Source organism: Morchella sextelata (genome assembly GCF_020137385.1).
Source record: "Morchella sextelata strain SCLS chromosome Unknown scls_2, whole genome shotgun sequence".
Classification (NCBI taxonomy): Eukaryota; Fungi; Ascomycota; class Pezizomycetes; order Pezizales; family Morchellaceae; genus Morchella; species Morchella sextelata.
In genome coordinates, this window is record NW_025408617.1 from 3,453,661 (window position 1) to 3,473,691 (window position 20,031).

Genomic DNA, 20,031 nt, shown 5'->3' on the forward strand with positions numbered 1-20,031 from the left:
TTTGGAATTGACTCTCAAGAGCGAATTGTTACTGATTCCAAGTTTTTATCACCGAATTACACGTATTTAATGAGTACCCAGGTACTTTCTGCCTAAAAAACCATGCAAACGCGTCCCGGAAGATGGTCCTGGCCGAATTCGATGCAGGATGGAGGTGAGGGGAAAGAAATATGGAAGGTACTTTGAATTTGAAAGAGGTATTACTTTACGTATAAAGCTATGGATTGTTCTCGTTCCTATCGATTTCCCTCTGACTGAAATGCAGCAGACAGAGACTACAGGATTTCCTGGGAATTCTTAATGATTATTGGAATTCTGAGCTCAATGTTTTGGTTGAAGACTCTGATATTTGCCCTGCTATCAGGGCAAGCTATAAGCCAGAGCACTTTATTGAAATCAAACAACTTGACAGAGGCCATTCAATGGTTAGTTCCTCCACCGCTCAAGCTACACCAACTCCTTTGAGCGGTCCTAATTGCTTACTTGAACCTTAGGGACGCTACTTCTCTCTATATTGATGGACAGCCAGTATTCATTTTCTCAGGAGAGTTTCACTACTGGAGAATTCCAAATCCTTCCCTGTACCTGGATATATTTCAAAAAATCCGGGCAACTGGCTATAATGCAATCTCTATTTACTTTCATTGGGTATGGATCAAGATATCGCTCTCTTTGGAAAGGATTAGAATTAATAAACTATAAATAGGGGTTCCACTGTCCAAAAGATGGTGTCTTTGACTTTGAGACCGGAACTCATGATCTACAGCCCGTGTTTGACGCGGCAAAGAAAGCTGGGTTGTGGGTGATTGCTCGTCCTGGCCCATATCTTCATGCAGAAACAACTGCAGGCGGGTTCCCTGGGTATGTATGACTTGTGTTGGCCAGCTAGTCGACGCTAAGAATATTGAGATGTTCTAATAAACCTATAGCTGGCTTATCAATCAGCCTTTGGAAGTTCGCACAAACGATCCGCTCTATACAACGGCTTGGAAAGAATATATCGCAAAAATTGGCCCGATTATCGCCAAGAACCAAGTCACCGAAGGTGGCCCCGTAATACTGGCGCAGATCGAAAATGAGTACAGGAGTGGTAGTGGGTCATAGTGAGTGATTTGATGGCATTATATTATGGTTTTTCTTTAAAATCTAAACTGATATCTTTTTTTTTTTAGTGCTTTCGAGGGTGCCGACGAATATATGGAAGATCTTTCTGCAACCTACAAAGAAGTAGGAATAGTTGTGCCCATATTCCATAACGATTTCAACAAGAACGTTCGAGGCGGTTCATGGAATCCTCGTAACTACCCCGGTGTCTTGGACATTTATGGGCTTGATAGTTACCCTAGAGGATTTGACTGTGCCAATCCACAAATGAATTTTAATATCGATACTGGATACTACAATCATTTTGCTCAAGTTAATTACGGGGGCCCTTCGTTCACTCCTGAGTTCCAGGGAGGCGCGTTTGACCCTTGGGCAGGTCCTGGTTATGAAAAATGTGCTGAGATGGTTGGGTGAGCTATCCACATTGCATTGAACCACGTATATATTATATGCATAAACCCAGCTAACATGTCTAAATAGACCGGAATTTGTCGATGTTTACTACAAAAATAATGTTGCCCAAGGCTTCACGATGCAATCCTACTACATGACCTTCGGAGGTACCAACTGGTAATAATCAAGTCTAAATGACAGATAATAGCCTATTAACATCTGATAGGGGTCATGTTGCAACACCTGTCGTCTACACTTCCTATGATTATGGCAGTGGCATCACTGAAGGCCGTCTCCTCCGCGATCGTGCCAACGAATCTAAACTCCTTGGTCTCCTCACTCGTGCCACCACCTCCCTCTTGCATGCGCCCCAAGTTGGCAATAGCACCGCCCAAAACTACACTACCAATGCCGCTGTTTTTGTCACAGAACTTCGCAACGCTGCAGTTAACGCGGGCTTCTATGTTGTTCGAAGCGCAGTGACAAACTCTACCGATACCAAATCATTTTCTATTAACCTTGAGACTAGTCTTGGACCCATCACTGTTCCAAGCGGAAGTTCAACATTGCTCTTAGAAGGTCGTCAAACAAAGATCATACCCACCGATTACAAAGCGGGGAAAACAAATATTCTATACTCAACTGCTGAGATTTCTACCTGGACTGTGATAGATGGGGAAGATTTTGTGTTATTCTATCTTAAAGAAGGTCAAGCCGCAGAGATCGCTGTTTCTGGTGTTGATAGTGGAGAGGTCACAACAACTGGATCAGCAAAGATCGCCCACAAATCCACCAACGGTACTTTGATCATCGATTTTGTTCAAACAGCGGGACTTTCAGTTGTTCAGCTTCCTGGTGCAACCTTCTTGCTTACTGATAAGTCAACGGCCTATCAGTTCTGGGCACCAGGAATCAAGACAGCATACTACGAACCACCAGAATCCCACGTTTTAGTATCAGGACCGTACCTTGTACGAAACGCCACTGCACATGGAAAAACCCTTGACCTGGTTGGAGACATCAACAAGGACATTCAGCTCGAGGTCTTTGCGAATTCAACCTTCTCTTCAATCACATGGAACGGTGAAAGACTCAACACCAAAAAATCAAAATATGGAAGTCGCATAGCGAATCTCAGCGGGCCAAACCTGGAAAAGCTGAAAATTCCATCATTAAATGGTACAAAATGGAAAACTATTGATTCGCTACCTGAGATTGATCCAGACTTTGATGACTCCGCATGGGTCAAGGCGGACAAGATGAACTCAACAAACCAATATTTCCCTCCAAAGACCCTTCCTGTTTTGTATGCGGGTGAATACGGCTATCACACAGGGAATACGATTTACCGCGGTCGTTTTATTGGTAAAACCGCCAATGGGACTACTGCTACAGGTGTTGCATTGGAAGTTTGGGGTGGAGCTGCATTCGGGTACAGTGCCTGGCTCAATGGTGAATTTCTTGGTTATCACGCAGGCACCCCTGACCCAGCTGGTTATATTGAAAAATCTCACCCTTTCACCAACGTCACCGTTAACGAGGAAGAGAATGTACTTGTTGTTCTTGCAGATCGTATGGGTTACGAGCGCGACGATGGTGCCTTCGGAGACCCACACTCCACAAAGAAACCTCGTGGTATCCGGTCCGCAATTCTTACCGGTGGCAGCGCTTTTACATCTTGGACTCTCCAAGGGAATGTTGGTCAAGAGGAATTTGATGATGCGGTCCGCGCGCCATACAACGAAGACGGACTTTATGCTGAGCGTATTGGTGCCCATTTCTCGGGCTTTGACGACTCCAAATGGGAGGAAGGATCGCCTATGGACGGATTTGAAGGGCCTGGAGTGAAGTTTTATAGAACCACTGTTAAGCTTGATCTTCCAGACGGTTGGGATGTGCCCTTGGGGTTCTTCATGAAGATTGAGAATGGAACATCTGCCAGAGCTGAGCTTTTCGTTAATGGATGGCAATTTGGGAAATACGTCAGCGATATTGGGCCACAAACAATGTTTCCTGTCTTCCCAGGTATAATTCATCCTCAAGGGAAGAACACAATCGCGTAAGTCTTTCCGTGGATCCAGGTATATCGAGCTTATAGATGAAAATAAACTAACGTATATGGTGCCTAAGTATTGCATTATGGGGACAGCATGATGTTCCAGTCAAGTTTCAGGAGCTTTACCTTGGACCGCTGGATATTTTTAAGAGTGGTTACGGACCTGTCGAGAGCGAAGGCCTGACACCAGGATACATAGAGGGAAGAAAGAAGTATGAAATTAAATGAATCCCAAGACAATTTCGAGGAATTGTTTAAGCAAAACATATGTACTATCTAAGATCATAAACTATGACTATCACATAACCGTCCTCTCAGTGAATATTAAACGATTAATGGGTTAACAACAACAACAACATCACTGAATATTAATCACAATCATACTTTATCACTCGAACATATTGATCTCGTAAAGCTTAAAGGGAATTTGAAATCAGACTTTCGTTGACATACATAGAGCACTACAAAAATGAAGGGCAGTATATATGTGTATCCATACCTATATTTTAGCATTCATTCCCTGAAATTTAGTTTAATTCGGGGTTAGGAAGGCATGAGTTACAGCAGTTGCTTATATACATGTAGTATTCCCAAGAAGTCATACCGTGGGGAGATGATGACTTCCGTGCTAGCTAGAATATGTATTAAATACATACACAAAATATAGTGTACCTTAGTACATGCATGCCCGGTCTCAACTTTTGGAAATTCCCTGTGTAATATATAAGAGAAGCTCATTTTTGTTTCATGCGCTAAATTTATCTATTCGGTACCGATTTCTCAAGTGCGTGATATTTTCGAAACAGCCTATATTTCATATTAGATAAATGTGATGGTATATACGGTTTAATTTCTGGCCAAATAGATCTAGATATTAATTCGAAAACAGTGGGTCGTGGTGCTACAGCCGGTATCGATTAACTACCACAATGATCATGATATATGTGCCTATGCCTGATTCATTATTATTCTCGTGACCATCGAGCCCAGGGTAGCCTACCGTTCAACGTATTTATTGAAATTAGTACATACAGTGCAAAAATCGGGGTAAATCTACTCCGGCAGCACTGCCGCATTTCGCTAGTACTACATGTACCCATGTTGCACAGAGGTGTACACTGTTTGACTAAATATTTGCCTATACACACAGGTTTTGATTATCTGCATTGAAGCATAGCTCAACATTTTATTAAACCATCACAGAGACTCAGAACACAATAATCCAGTTCGTCAATAAGTCTATGAATTCATCTCCCTCATCGATGGGTTAGAAAGATCTGGGGAATAATTTTGAAAAATATTTTTTTAGTTCTATGTCCCTTATTTTATACGATCATTTAGGCATTTAAAGCACAGAGCAGTCCTGCAAATGCATTCTTTGAAATGCCGCAGCGCTGCTATAGCACTGCAGTAGTAATATCACCACGATTTTTGCTACTGTATGCATGTAGCTATGTCTAGCTGATTAGGATGATGACTCAATGATTACTAAGAACATGCTATAAGCTTCATAAGTAAGCCTCAGTGCACCCTGCACGGTCATACACAACATGGATTCACCAGCACCTTCACACGAGCCAGACTCGGCACAAAACCCGAAATTAATAGAAGAACCAAATGTCGAGCCTCTATCCTCTTCAAGCTCCGACGATCAGGATGATATCGCAACCCCTCGTGCGTCAACTTACCAGCCCGTTACGGCTTTGGATGCAGATGCACTCAATCGAATAGCTCTGGAAGAAGATTACTTTCCACCGCCATTACCTCCACGTCCAATACTGGACTCTGCAACCTCTAATATTCTCTCTTTACAGAATATACATTCCGCGACTTCAAGCGGTTCCTCTACTCCGGGCCTCCAGGCCAAAGCTACAACTGCTATCTCCCTCCCCGAGGGTGTTCATGCTCACCAAACTGATGGAGCTGGCTCCGGTACTGGTAGTGGAATTGTTACAGGTGCTCCGTCATTTAGTGACACGAATAGTATTGTTAGCCTTGTGCCGACATTAAATACAGGGGACAATGACGTTGAGAGTATGTTGGGTGAGATACTCAGCGAGAGTGAAGGAAGGTTCTTAGGAATGAGAAGTAAAGGTCAGGGAGGGATTGGGTTTTCAGATGGAAATATTGAGGATGAAGGATGGGATGAGAGTAGTGACGAGGAGGGGTTGGAGGAAGGTAAATCTGCCCAGAGCCAACTTGTATATACGAATGATTGCTGACAAGAAACAGAAGCATTAATTGCGAGGTGGAGAGCGCGGAAGAAACACTTTTTCATCCTCTCCTCGGCCGGGAAACCGATTTACAGCAGATATGGAGATGAAACCGTCGTTTCCGGATACATGGGCGTCATACAGGCTATCATATCTTTCTTCCAAGATGGAGACGACACTCTGAAATGTTTTAGTGCTGGGAAACATAGATTTGCGGTAGTTGCTGAAGGACCGCTATACCTGGTTGCAATCTCTTCAATGGGGGAGTCAGATTCACAGGTATACAAATTTCGTTCTTCTATCAGTCTAGATTACTCCTTCCCAGGAAAATATACACTCCCTAGTTTGAGGCTTCCGTTTCACATCAAGAGTCTGGAACAAGTTCAAAATATTATCCCCAGAGCGCCAATACAAATGCAAAGGGATCGGTCTCCCTCAACATTACCAAAGCTCTTGCACTGTAACCAGATATCTTTTGAGGGGAATATATTTCAAGTTTCAAACAGAGGGTCGTTACTAACTTCTCTGACCAGCTGCGAGCTCAACTCGACGCTCTGTATACCCAAGTCCTTTCTACACTCACTCTGAGTCAGCTGTCGAAAATATTTGCCACCCGTGAAAACTTTGACCTTAGACGCCTCCTTGGGGGTACTGAGGTTTTCCTTGACGGCCTCTCTGATGCTATGACTAGGGGATCTCCTCAAATCCTTCTCTCCGCCCTGGAATGCGTCAAGATGCGCAAACATCATCGCGAGAAAATCAATAATATCCTCCTCAAGTCTCGATCATCTTCACTACTTTATGGGTTGGTGATTGCGGACGAGCGTCTTGTAAGTGTAATAAGACCAAAGCGACATAGTCTTCATCCCCCGGATCTTCAACTACTTTTCTCGATGCTTTTCAACGCGAGCACTTTTAGAGATGGAGGGGAACACTGGACTCCTATTTGTCTGCCGAAGTTTAACAGTAAAGGATTTTTGCATGCGTATATTTGCTTCTTTAGGAAAGAAATTGCCCTGGTATTGATATCTGCAGATAAGGATGCATTCTTTGAAATGAGGGAGGTCAAGGAGGTTGTTGTTGAGGTACAAATTTTATTCCCCTTTCCTGCGAGCTTATCCTATTCCAATCTTTGATCATCGAGGAGATTTTAACTTGATCCTATGGTGCAGCAACTGGAGAAAACTGGGTGTGTAGAAATTGTGGAAGAGGCTGTCTCACGCGGGCGTTATACAACAACCGACGTGCTTCCCGGTACCGTTATAAGACACTTCTTGTACAAATCTCGTGCCAATGTCCAGTTCACTATGCCTTCATTCGAGCCACATTTCTATACCGTTATCACCCGAAGAAGGTTGATGAACCTGTACCAACGACTTCACTCTGCCGTCCATGCAAAGAACGCGCATCTGAAGGTCCATCACTGCATCCGCAGCTCTTCTGTGTCTTTATCTTGGATTACGCCTACCTTTGAGCTTTATTGCGTGGCCGGCGCCGGAGCAAATAGGAATGCGCTTGCCAAAGGAGCGACGGCAATTGTTAACTGGGTCAAAAGAGAGGAGGAGAGATTATTTGTCATTGGGGGAGCGGTAAATTCCCTTATTTTCACAGCACTAATGCATTCTTCATATACGTAACTAATGCCATCTACCTAGATGTTTTAATTTTCTCCCGCGGGGTATCTACACGCGAAATATTTCTTCAATAGTTCTCGGCTCACCTGCCATTTTACGAAACCAAAAAAATAATACTCGAAATCAACACTTGCCGGGGCCCTAGGTTACCAATTCGCATATATGAGGCCAAATCTCGGCCTCCATATACATACATAATAAACTAACCTGAGGGTAGTTAATGTGGCTAGACGGTCTAACGATTTCGTTTTTTCGGGAACCCTCCTTCCAGGAGATAATTCAGGACCTGTGGGGCGGCTAAAACGCCGTTTGAGGAAATGAATTGTGTTCAGCATGTTATTTTCATATTCATAAAACAACGTTAATCTATTGAAAATGGCGCTTTTGGATAAGCAATACCAATTCAGTTCTTCTTCCCACACCATCTGCAAATTTATAACATTTCCCTATCTATATAACACACCAACGGAGGTTCAACAATCCGAGGTTTTGATCCTCAGTGAAGTGTCAAACCACATTTCGTTGTCTCGACCACATGTAGACTTACCAAATAAACCTCTAATACGTTCATAGCTACATATTCCTACACATAACACAGGCTCAGTAGATGAGTCCGATACTAACTAGTAAATCGATCATTTCTTGTATATTTCCACTGTTGTAATAATATCTGTAACCCACTCAAGCCCGGAAGTGCTATATGTAGTGCCTTGGAAAATATACAGCGGTTACTAGTATTATATCATGAACACCAGGAAGAGATACCCGCATTCTCGATCGAATTATCTCCCCTTTCTATTCCCTCATAACAACTATATGATCTTATATACACTCATAAACGAACTTTTGGGCCTGTTCAGTCGCGCGGGCGTGGTATTCAACACTATGGTGTGAGCGGTTTCGTGGTATTTCGTCCCCATAGCAAAACTGTATATTGCCCCAGTATTGAAGTGCTTGGTCGAGCCAATAATTTATGTGAGTAGCCATTGCTAACGTAATATGGACATACTTGCATTTACCCCACCAACGACTATAACTCTCCATTGATTGCGAATACACACCTGCCCCATAAACACTGTTACCAACTCATTTATTAAATTTTTATATCCACCGTCAGTAGTCAGACGGAGAATTGGGGTTGAGGTTAGGGTTGCGCACCACATGTAGGTGTTTGGAATAAAAATGTTTGGAGGCGTTTATCATGTAAATGTATGTTATTTCTACAAAGGTTTGTGGTCAATTGAACATTGTATTCGGTAATACCATAGTAATGTCCATTGTGGCCTAATGCCATAGTATTTGCGGTTGACCGAACAGGCCCTTACCAGTATCTACAAGGCGCTTAAAATCTTGACTTTAAAAAAAAGGCTGCTATTGTCTTCTATTTGATGTGATTGCTTTTACAACATCAGCATGTTTAAAAGGAACGTAAATATGTGCTAGTACTGCAAGCAATTTGTTCGAGTGAGACTTCAATAGATTATATAAGCTAGCAACAAGCCCTAAGCCCTCTCTCCCCACATCACCTCATCTTCGTTGTCAAACCCAATCCAGTTGGTCTTAACTTTTTTGTGGGAGTCATTTCAACAACCCCGCCACCGCAACTCAACTTCACGTATCTTTCCATCTATTCACACAAACGCATCAATAATTTCCGCGATACGAACTAGTCTCATCTCGGAAAAACAAGAGACAGATCGCAATCATGTCTGATAATGAAGTAGGTTCCGCCCCACTCATTCTGGGGACTTGGCGTTTATCGCCATCGACAGTGTCTTCATGGTTTCGCCATATCCATTCATGGGGAGTAGATATTAATAATTGATTCAGGAAGCTCCTGCATTCGACCCCTCGGCGTTGAAGAGGAAGAAACCAAGAAGGAGTGTTACTTTTGAGGATGGTCAGAACGGCGAAGACGATACCAATGGTGAGGATAAGACTACCGCTCAGAGCCACAGCTTGAGTATGTTTTGAACGTTTTTTTTAAATTCAATCCTGTACTATTTCTTTCTGTATTTATGCTCTTTGTTTCTTCTATCCTTCTGCGAACCCTCAACAAAAATCAAGTACCAAACTAACACCTATCAATACCATAGGTCCAGTTGCCACTGCCGGAGCTGACGAAGAAGACCCTGTTGCTGAGGTAACAGAGCTCTTCAAGGGCCTCAAAAAGAAGAAGAAGAGTAGCAAAAAGGTCGAGGAAGACGGCGAAGAGGCACCTGCAGCGGAGGGGGAGTTTGACCCTACAGCTCTTCTCAAGAAGAAGAAAAAGAAGAAGTCAACCAAGGAGAAGTCCGCCGAAGCTGGCGAATTCGAGGCTCAACTTGCTGAGGCCGGTGTGGTTCCCCGCGCTGAAGGAGAGGATGAGGCCGCCGAGCCCGCCGTAGAGATTGCTCCCGAAGATGCTGGCGACCTTCTACTTGGAACAGGTGTCTGGAACTCCAAGAGCACCGTCGACCTGACATATCCTCTCTTACTCACTCGATTCTTTACTCTTCTGAGGACACAGCACCCAGACCTTACTGGCGATGGACGAAGAAGCTACAAAATCCCGCCACCTCAGGTGCTCAGAGAAGGAAACAAGAAGACCATCTTTGCAAATATCTCGGATATTTGCAAGCGTATGAAGAGACAGGACGAACACGTTACACAGTTCTTATTTGCAGAATTGGGAACCAGTGGTAGCGTCGACGGAAGCAAGCGTCTGGTCATTAGGGGTAAATTCCAGCAAAAACAGCTGGAGAACGTTCTCAGACGTTATATCCGTGCGTTTCCCTCTAGTTGTCCGTTTACCCATGATATCAAGAACTGACAGAAGAGCAGTGGAATACGTTACCTGCAGGACTTGCAAGTCCCCTGACACCGACCTCAAGAAGGGAGAAAACAGATTGTTCTTCGTTACTTGCAACAGCTGTGGTTCCAGACGTTCCGTTGCGTATGCTTTTATCCTGCTCCATTGTTATCTTGCGCAGTACTAATATTTCTATATCATAGTGCCATCAAGACTGGTTTCCAGGCCACCGTTGGAAAGAGACGAAGACAACAAGCTTAAAATACGGTCGGTATGCGGGATTCAAGTCTTATTTTACAGTATCTTACTTCTCCAATTGTTTTCTTTCTTTCCTTTTTTCGGTGTAGAGGGATGGAAAAGGGCGATCGTTTGATCCTTATATAGTGGCAACGGGATGGTGGGGGATTTCTTTTCTTTTATCATGGGTTTTTTAGTGGATCGTGAAGGCAGTACGGGGAATAGGATTTTCATATTGGGATAAAATCAAAAGAATTCCCGCTTTGTCCTTGAGCCTGACTTCGAACCCATCCCGGTGGGATCATCCGCCGTGGACCTTTGTCGCCCATGGAAAATGACACTTTGAAACGAGCCTAGCAGATGTTTACGTATTATAGGTTCAGTAATTGAGGAAGCAAAATGTAAATCTTAATAGCGACAAAAATGCTATATACAACATGCTTATAAAATATTTTTCTTCCCATCTCATTTAGTCTCACACCATTCAATTACATGTAGGTATCTATCATATCATAGCCAGCTTCTTATTCTCGCAACTTCAACTTACGCTACCTCGAATTCAAAATAACAATAAGCAGGATACTCCGCATCTCCCATGATCCCGGCGGCAAGATCACCAACATCGTCTTTGATGTTCCCCTTTTTGTCGCGGCCGAAGGCGTTGCCGCCAAGGTAGCTGTAAGCTTTGTCGAGGGGCTTCTTGACATGTTTTGCGTTTTTTGGGTTGGTCTAATTTGGTTAATTGAGAAGCCCGTGTGCGAACAAGGAGGGAGAGAAGCCAACCTGGATAATAGCACTAATGAACTCCAAAGGTAGCCCATATCTCAATACGCTCTCCACAAAGACTCTGAGCGCCTTGACATGGGCCCAGGCCATGAATAGATCACTATATCCCGTTCTCGCAAGCCTTAGGGTATCACCATATAATCTTCTCTCATTGGCTTCGACATCCCTCGCCTCTCTTTTGTCTTGCTCCTCTGCTCCTTCGCTCCACTTAAACTCACGAGGGGTATATCGGGCAGCGCGGGCTTTGATGATGAATTCGGCAGAATGCTTTTTGAACACTACTACTGAAAAGAGAACGTAATCGTTGTCTTCTGAAATCTTTTTGGAGGAGCGTGGAACGACCATGGGGGCTAGTGTTTCATAGGTGCGGAGCCAATCTTTGGATAAGGATTTAGGGACGGCGACGAGCAGTGTTTCGAGGTACTCGGAAGATTGTACAAAGTCTGACTTCTTAACGATAGAGGCTAAGGAGCGAGTAGAAAGGTTACCACTGTGAGCATGTTATTAGCAAGATAAGCTTATTAGGAGAACATAGGAAGCTACGTTTGTTTTCGCTGGACCAAGACAAGATTGCTTTTGACTTGTTGGTAGGCAGTGTATTTGGTCTTGATGTCGTTATCGAGCGAAGATACTTCCTGTAACAATATACATATAAGCTTTTGAAGGTCCTTTTATGCGGTGGAAAGCTAAGCTACCCTCTGTAGAGCATCTAGATGCTCCGCAATTGACTTGTCGCTACGGTATTTGACCTTATTCCACGAGAAGCTCCTCAGATAATGTTCCACTGGCTCTACAAATGCGCTCAAACTCAGATTAGCTTCAATCTTGGATAGTGCTCTCTTCCACTCTCTCTCACTATATCCCGCAAAGGGATCAACATACTATCACTAACTGTCTTGTGTCTTTCTGCCTCTTGTGGGCTGCTAACTATACTTCTTAGAACCTCCACAACCTTTCCTACCGCGCCTTCCACATTTGCGTCTAGCTTTCCAAGCTCATCTGCTTGAATCACGAGCGCGTCTAGCGTCCCAATTTTGAATTCCGGAATTGGGAAACGCGAGATGGTCCCCGCATCAGAGGGAACTGTGGACTGGAGTTCAGCGAACGCATCTTCCGAGTCGTTCGAGCGAGAAATAGAGAAAGGAAGGGCGACTAGCATGTAAGTATTGCCCGACATAGCTGTACAAAACGCGGACGGGCAGGGGAAGAAGGATAGTTCAAGGTCGTGATCGTATAGTGGGGTATCGTGGTGTTGGAGCTCCACCTACGTGACGTTGCTATCGAGGCTTGGCGGACGTGTCAGCAGGGGTTATCAGGCAACCCTCAGCCCTAAAGTGATGTTTTTATGGAGCCGCAGCAAGCTGTTGACTTGGGCGTTCCCATTATTTCCAAACCTCACATAACCACAATGCCGACAATTGAAGTCCTCCCTTCGTCTTCGACTACCAGTGGGCCAAACTGGACCTACTCAAATCTTCCTCCAGCCCTCGCCCATAGGAATACACTACCGGTGGCGACCCGTGTTCGGGCGACTCGAAACAATAATTTTGAGAATAGCGCAGCAAGGCAACGGCAAATCAATACCAGGATATTGGAGCTGGAAAATGACAACTATAGGGATGTGAATATACCGATTCCAATCAAAGGGAAGGGGGGACGATGTGAGTGCTCCTAGTTGCAGCGATTGTAAAAAGCTGATTATAACTAACAAGACGGATAGCTTCTAATAGGGCGAAAGCAAGCAGCACACAAAATGTCCGTCGTATTCTTGCTTCCCAAAAGACGTTCGCAAACCATTTAGCAGATGAAGAAGCTTTGCACCCTAGCGTTACCGGTTCCGCGGCAGCGACACCTTCTCACCCAACATCCGGATTATCAGATGCACAAGCAAGAGTGTTACAGGATGAGGAGGACGCAGGCCAACCTTTGGGATACATGGCCGCGGCTTCGGCGCCCCCCACAAAACCCAAGAGGGTATTCTGTGAGATTTGTGGGTATTGGGGGAAATATCGATGCCAAAGGTGCGCGGCAAGGTATTGCGGGTTGGAATGTGGTGCTGTGCATACAGACACGAGGTGTAATAAGTTTTATACCTAGTGTAAAGGAGTTTTACTGTTGCGTATTTGGGAAGGGTTTTAAAAGTATACCTCTGGAGTTGGGTTCTATTTTCTACGGGATACACTTATTCAAGATATAGATATATCAATACATTAATTACATATATCCTTATGCCCATACGGTACAGCTCGGTGCATGGTAAATGAAACATGACTAGACAAGGAAGAAGATGACTTCGTAAGGCACGCTTTGTAGACTGTTACAAGTGAGCTACCAAGCTCCATGATAGGCTTCTAGCGGCCTCATTAAACCCGCGCCGAGGAGATCAGCATCCCAGTCGAACCTGCTGTAGCACCATGAAGCTTCACTCTCCCCATTGGATACACCAGAAACCCTAACCCACCAATCTTGACCCGGCCTCTGGGGATATCATAGGTAGCCCGTTGCTTGTTTTGCTTGCTCTCCACTCGAACCGAACGCCTCCTCCAGCTCCTCTCATTCACGACATTACATACATAAATAGAACATACATCGCATCACATCTGGCATCATCTCCTCTTGCTTTGCCTTTCACCTGCAGTAATCAAATCAGCTATCAAGATACATAACCTCTGCGAAGCCCATTGCGTGACCCCTCTTTTGCAGAAGCCAAAGCAAAGCAGTTCAAACCACGCACTATTTATCGAACTCTTTCTCCTTCCCGGTATCTAATTACTAGTGCGTTATTTATCGTTAGTTTCTTTATCTTTATTGTAGAAGGTATTGAGCCTTTTACAGGTGCACAATTCGCACAACCATTTGCCCATCTAGGCATCCCGCCTGTACGATTCCGGCAGCGTCCCTCGCTGAGCCTCAAAATCGTTCCCGCTCTCTTGTTCGCTTACCTCTCTGCAACAAACCTTCCGATTCCCCCATCTTCAACCTCGCCTATATCGCAAATAACATAGCACGGACGGAAACAGAGCTATAAGTCGGGGTAAAAATGGCCAGCGTGTCGGGAAATAAATCACAAGATTTTGAGAGCATGAGCTTCGATGATGATAACGAGCTATTCCGACAGGATACGGATGCGGAATCAGAGGAAGAGGATCAAGTAGAGGGTGAAGAGGAGGAGCAGTTGTTGGTAGAACTCGTCCCCGCTGGAGGGGTACCAGCTTCATCGAGGGCTAAGGGGAAAGAGATAATCAAGAAGGAAGGGGAGGGTGCACCGATAACACCTCCGTGTATCAAGAAGGCGATATTAGCCACAGACCTCAAACCACCCTTCACGCAAAGTAAACCAAAGAAGAAGAAGAAGAAGCCATTAACACTCATCGAGCTACCAGTGGATGTGTTGAAGGAAATCGTTAAGGAGGTATGTCTGATTTATGCGCAATCAACAATAGCTCAACTTATTTTTACCATTGCGTCGTTCATCCCATTCGTATTCACTTTGTTCTTTTATTGGGGGCTGACAGGTTGTAGGTGAACCACACGAATGACCTCACGAATCTATCCCTTACATGTCACTGTCTGCATGCTCTTGCTATCCCACACATCTACTCCCGATTCGATATTGTTTGGCCAGATGCTCTCACTCCAGGTGACCGTACCGGGGTTGATGCGTTGACCTATGGTCTCGCAACCCTTGTTGCAGCGGGAGTACGGGGTAATGACTACGCACGATGGGTGAAGAAATTCTCCCTAGGTAATGGGCCAGCAGAATGGGTGAGCGACTATAACATCAATAAAGAAGGGGGCAAGATGCTTGGGACACTAGTTTGCCTTGCGATCACGAGAATGATTTCTCTGGAAACCTTTTCTTGGGACATGCCGACTGGGGTACTGCGGGACGTATTCAAAGCTCTCCATGATCTTAATGGCAGATTAAAGAATGTCCATGTCAGGTTCCACGATAATACCGACACCACTACACCGACATCTCAAGATCCCCGGAGAAGGGTGGAAACGCCGACTTTCAAGGGATTTAAGGGACTGCGGAGCTTGAGTGTATTGGATATTGATGAGAGGCAGTACTTGGAGGAGATTAGCTATGCGATTGAAAACTCCGTTGACTCTCTCAGGGAGTTGAGACTAGGATTAGCGGGCCATGTTCCTCCATCTGGCGGATGGATTAGGGATCTAGACGAGATTCCGAGCAGCATTAATACCGGTATTGGCGGGCCTTTACCAGCTGCCTTACCCGCTGTCGGTGGTGTATTAGGGGTCATTGTGAGTAGGATCATTGATCTGGAAGAAGGGAGACGCAGGAGGAAATCTACCCGAACTGTAGAGGGAGCGAATTTAAGTACTCCGAGTGTTGCAGCAAATTTGATTGATGTTTCGGAGACGGTAGTAATGCCTCCAGCGGCTCTGGCGTCTGTGTATCTGAACGCAGATGCTAATGTTGAACCTGCGGCACCCTTAGCTCCAGTCACATCAGCCCAGGGATCTATTTCATCTACAGACCTATTGTCGTTGTCGAGTGAGCCTCTAGTAACTCTATCAGCGGACACAAATATGGTTATAGTAAGCCCTGATGGATTGACAAGTACTGAGGTTCCTGCGCTGCCTTTCAACATCGCTGATCCAAATCCTAACAATCCTGGCCCATCTAACAATATTGCTGGCCCAGCTGCATTACAAGAAACCGTACCCAGCGTTAGTTCATCGGCAGCTACGATTACTCCGGCACCAACGCCATTGTTTGCCATGGAGGCAGCGCCAGTACCTCCCACGGTGGCCCCACGAACAGCTAAAGTAAAGACGCCCGAGCCAGAAGAAGAGAAGCCAATCCGGCAACTCAAGCTCGAGACTCTAGAGCTTGAACGAGTTCCAATTTCAGTTCGCGTTCTAATAAAAGGCATAGACTGGACATGTTTATCCAATCTCACGATTCTGAACTGTTACGATCATGATCGACTCTGGAAAGCATTGCGCCAGAAGTTCTCTCCACACCAAAACCCTAACAAATCGACGTACCTGCTCCATCATACATCTCCTGGCCATCGATCACGGGGTTTATTGTATCAAGGGCCCAGTGACTACAGAATTCGTCTAAAGAAACTCCATACAGATACTGTGACACCTCAACTCCTATATTTCATCAGGGACACCCTACCTCCAAACAGCCTCGAAGTCTTGTTTCTACAAGAAACGCCAAATTTCTCAAGTATTGTCACAGTTGAATTTATATATAGAGCAGCGATACGAAGGCATAAAGGAAGTTTGAAGAAGCTGTTGATAGATAGTAATGTGGGAAATGGCGGAGATCATGCCGCAAAATGGATTTTCGAGAAGGAGGTTTTGGCGTTTGTAGGCAGTGGAAAGATGCCGCAATTAAGGGAATTAGGAATGGCCATTGATTGGAAGAATTGGGTATGTTCTCTCGTAATATCAGAGCCGATAAAAGTTAGCTAACTTTTCGAAGCACTACTTCCTCACACGCCTCCCCTTGATGCAGCAATTACGTTCTCTGTATATTCACTACGTCCGCGGCGGCCCTCACATCACTGAGTTCGAGGCAAAAGAGATGGCTCAACAAATCGTCAATACTGTCATCCTTCGGCCCGAGATCGAGCTTTGTTACGTGGGTGTAATGAGTAAATGTTTTGAGCTTCTTGAAGATGGTGGATCCTCGGATGGAATCGATGATCTTTCCGATGTTGATACGGCAATTTCTCCTGGGGTAACACATAATAGCACGGCACCTGGCACTACGGGTGTACCACCTGGAGCCAACAGTGAAGAGGATTCTGATGGTGTTGACGATGAGGACGATGTTGATGAGGATGAGGACGATTATGACGATGCGGATGATGGGGATGAAACAGATACAGACGCCGATGGAGGTGCGGGGGAGAAAGACTCTAGCGAGGATGAGGAATGGGTCAAAGAGAAGTCGGAAAGGGGAGTAAGGGTGAGGTTGAGGGAAATACTGTTTTATGACGATAAGGTAGCGGTGTTTAGGGCCAGAAGTGGAAAGTTGTAAAGTTTGGGTGGTGAACTGAGGACTGCTCGATGCGGGGATTCAGGTTCAAGTGTGTTTTTATCTTGCTGCTTTGAAATTTTAACAAGAAGAGATAAGAGCTTTTTATACGAATTCGTGTCGTCGCGTTTTAAGTATTTTTTCTTTCTGTTTTTCTTCGTTTTCTCTTAATATTTGCGCACTGGTTTTTTGTTGCGGTCTTGGACAAATGAACCGATTGCGCATTCTTTCTCTTTTTTTGTTACGCAATAATGAATGACCATGAGAGGATGTAGTAAGGGAGGGTATGGTGGGGGCATCTGGACCGGCGAACAGGGAGCACATTGATTGTCTTTGCTAAAATTCAGTTCATTTCGTTAAATTTATTCAGCCTGTCCTTCTATCGAGAGTGAATTCCTGAACAGCTAGCCGCAACATCAATGTTAGCGTGGTATGTAAATCATTTCTACAATCAGATATGCACTTACATACATGTATATAGTCAAGGAACGATGATAAGCCTGGGATATTGGTACTAAATCTAAATGCATGTAGCAGGCGTATATTTCCATCCTGACAATATTGTCAATATAGGCAATCTAAGATCTCAGCAGGTGCATACATGTACTACACGTGGTTCATAAATTCAGGTGCCTCTTTTCGATCTTTGTCCTTGCCCGGCTTTCGCCTTTCAATTTATACAGCACAATCAACTATTGTGGGCCTTTCACTTCGTATTGGGATAATTTTATGTGTTCTTTAAAACCGCAATCCGCAAAATAATGTCTCAGACGATACATGAGTCGATCATAATCCATCACTCGGACTTAGGAGGCCATGTCTGAACGTTTGACTGATTATTATTAAGCAAGTACATGCAGCCACGCCTGAAAGATCCGCGGTGAATTTTCTTCAACACGTGTTAGGACGCGTGAAGTGTCATGGAACAGAATTTTTCTCGGGTATATCGGGTCTACGATGCTGTTTCTCACCAAGAATCAATACCAGGAATAGCACCTTTGATCAATTGAGGGGACCCGTCATTTTTCGATAGTTACACCTCTAATTCTACTGTGGGGGTATAGATATAACTACATGTAACTACTTGAGTACTTTACACCTATGAAGTTGTGAAAAGAATATGAAGGCTAAACATATATGCATTGATCATGATAGCGGAAGCTAAGAGCTTATATACGAGGGTCCACGCATCTCTTATACAACACCACCGCTCCCTCATACAACCACCCAAGCCTATGGCTCCTAGAGATTTTCCTGGTATAAATCCGAATCAGTTCACAATCGGTATCGAGATAGAAATGATTATACCCTATTTAGTAGGACAGCAACACTTTCATGGAGATCGCTTTGAGTTTGTTTCTCAGGCTTTAAAGACACTGGCCGATGATATGAAAACAGGAATTGCCATCAATGAACCGGTCGCGCGCCGCGAAGTTTTTAAATTCTTTCAAGTAAAAACCGACGATAGTATCGAATCTGAAGACAGTTCAGATGGGCGGATAGAGATTGCAACACCGATACTCAGAAATAAGGCTTGGAACTGGGTGGTTCCCCGGGTGTGCGATAGTATGAGGTGTGCCGCTCAATTTGCTGGAACCCAACTTTCTTTTAACTCGACAACGGGGCTTCACGTTCATATAGCAATTGCGGATAGGTCGTTCACACTCGCAGAGCTAAGGCGTATATCAAAAGCATTATTTATTTTTGAGAGACATATGTCCCATTTTCATCCCAAAAGTCGAAGGTGTACTGATCTAGGGCCTTTCAGGATGCAGTTATGTCGCAACTCTCTACCACTAGTGGGTTTGTCGGACGAAGAGGCGCTTTCTTTAATTGACAAGGGATCGAATCTTGATGAAATTGTTTACAACGTCAACGGAGTCGTTGCAGCGTTAGCTATAGATGGAGAAAAACCCCGTGAAAATATTCCTTCGAGATACTTCAAATACAACTTTACCCCCTTGAGCACATACGGAACAATCGAGTTTCGGGAAGCCATAGGAACAGATGATGAGTTCCATATTCTTGATTGGATAAGAACTGTCATTAAATTCGTCACGGCAGCTATAAAAACTTCGGATCATTTATTCGTAGAATGGGCTAGAAATGGAATACCGCCTGTCGTGTATTCTGTGTACGGAGTTCCGAAACCGCCTGGTTATAGAAGATTGAATGAGAACAATCCACTGGGTCCGCCAGCTCTCCAAGAACTCGCTCGTAGGTATAAGAGGAAATAAATGCACTAGAGTTATAGCGAGGAGTTGTATGTCCCGACGACTTGGTCTTTGTTTCAAAAGACACTCTGATAGGAGTATCCTCTTATCATGAATAAGAGAGATGTGTAGGAGTGGTTATCGAGGGATTTCCCGAGAAGGTTTTTGATAGATCCAGTTTCCGTTGTTTGGCCTAGCAACCACAGTTATTGGTGATGTTCTAGTACATCCTCTATATGTATATTATAAACCAAGATCAAAGCTTGGGAACTTTAGCTCTTTCTTCAATCTCTTATACTTTATTCTTATACGTATCCGTTTATAAACTGGAACAGTTTAGAAGATATCGCATGTATGTACCGCGCTCGAGCTTCCAGTTCGTTCAGACCAGAAAATACATATAGCATCCGAGGAGTCGAGTCAGGTTAACATGAAATACAACAGATACACCAAATATTAAGTAGGTCCCAGCTATTCCACTGACAACCCTTCCCACCACACCCCCCTTATGTAGAGTTTTCCGGGGCAATATCACAACGTGTAATCTAAATCCAAAAGATCGAACGTCGGTGCCAACGG

General features: G+C 44.4%; 7 protein-coding genes across 7 annotated transcripts; 6 read left to right on the forward strand and 1 right to left on the reverse strand.

Annotated features, from left to right (window-relative positions):
• Positions 1-148: 148 nt before the first annotated feature.
• Positions 149-3,781, forward strand: H6S33_006164 (uncharacterized protein; the record flags this gene model as incomplete). The annotated part of the gene is made up of 9 exons (XM_044837589.1): positions 149-197; positions 269-425; positions 495-648; positions 707-861; positions 930-1,103; positions 1,173-1,514; positions 1,585-1,674; positions 1,724-3,556; positions 3,628-3,781. 9 exons carry the CDS (start codon positions 149-151, stop codon positions 3,779-3,781), a joined length of 3,108 nt encoding a protein of 1,035 aa, XP_044699473.1.
• A 1,322-nt stretch (positions 3,782-5,103) lies between these two features.
• Positions 5,104-7,430, forward strand: H6S33_006165 (uncharacterized protein; the record flags this gene model as incomplete). The annotated part of the gene is made up of 6 exons (XM_044837590.1): positions 5,104-5,509; positions 5,570-5,731; positions 5,786-6,045; positions 6,300-6,851; positions 6,939-7,355; positions 7,422-7,430. The coding sequence occupies 6 exons, from the start codon at positions 5,104-5,106 to the stop codon at positions 7,428-7,430; spliced, it is 1,806 nt and encodes a 601-aa protein (XP_044699474.1).
• A 1,675-nt stretch (positions 7,431-9,105) lies between these two features.
• H6S33_006166 (uncharacterized protein) lies at positions 9,106-10,452 on the forward strand (the record flags this gene model as incomplete). Its single annotated transcript, XM_044837592.1, has 5 exons — positions 9,106-9,120; positions 9,231-9,363; positions 9,497-10,165; positions 10,224-10,335; positions 10,395-10,452. 5 exons carry the CDS (start codon positions 9,106-9,108, stop codon positions 10,450-10,452), a joined length of 987 nt encoding a protein of 328 aa, XP_044699475.1.
• Positions 10,453-10,971: 519 nt separating this feature from the next.
• H6S33_006167 (uncharacterized protein) lies at positions 10,972-12,391 on the reverse strand (the record flags this gene model as incomplete). Its single annotated transcript, XM_044837593.1, has 5 exons — positions 10,972-11,157; positions 11,212-11,704; positions 11,758-11,849; positions 11,910-12,004; positions 12,097-12,391. The coding sequence occupies 5 exons, from the start codon at positions 12,389-12,391 to the stop codon at positions 10,972-10,974; spliced, it is 1,161 nt and encodes a 386-aa protein (XP_044699476.1).
• A 231-nt stretch (positions 12,392-12,622) lies between these two features.
• Positions 12,623-13,311, forward strand: H6S33_006168 (uncharacterized protein; the record flags this gene model as incomplete). The annotated part of the gene is made up of 4 exons (XM_044837594.1): positions 12,623-12,875; positions 12,935-12,969; positions 13,019-13,235; positions 13,283-13,311. The coding sequence occupies 4 exons, from the start codon at positions 12,623-12,625 to the stop codon at positions 13,309-13,311; spliced, it is 534 nt and encodes a 177-aa protein (XP_044699477.1).
• A 943-nt stretch (positions 13,312-14,254) lies between these two features.
• On the forward strand, positions 14,255-17,242 carry H6S33_006169 (uncharacterized protein; the record flags this gene model as incomplete). The annotated part of the gene is made up of 3 exons (XM_044837595.1): positions 14,255-14,626; positions 14,737-16,629; positions 16,682-17,242. 3 exons carry the CDS (start codon positions 14,255-14,257, stop codon positions 17,240-17,242), a joined length of 2,826 nt encoding a protein of 941 aa, XP_044699478.1.
• Positions 17,243-18,474: 1,232 nt separating this feature from the next.
• Positions 18,475-19,476, forward strand: H6S33_006170 (uncharacterized protein; the record flags this gene model as incomplete). Its single annotated transcript, XM_044837596.1, has 1 exon — positions 18,475-19,476. One exon carries the CDS (start codon positions 18,475-18,477, stop codon positions 19,474-19,476), a length of 1,002 nt encoding a protein of 333 aa, XP_044699479.1.
• Positions 19,477-20,031: the final 555 nt, after the last annotated feature.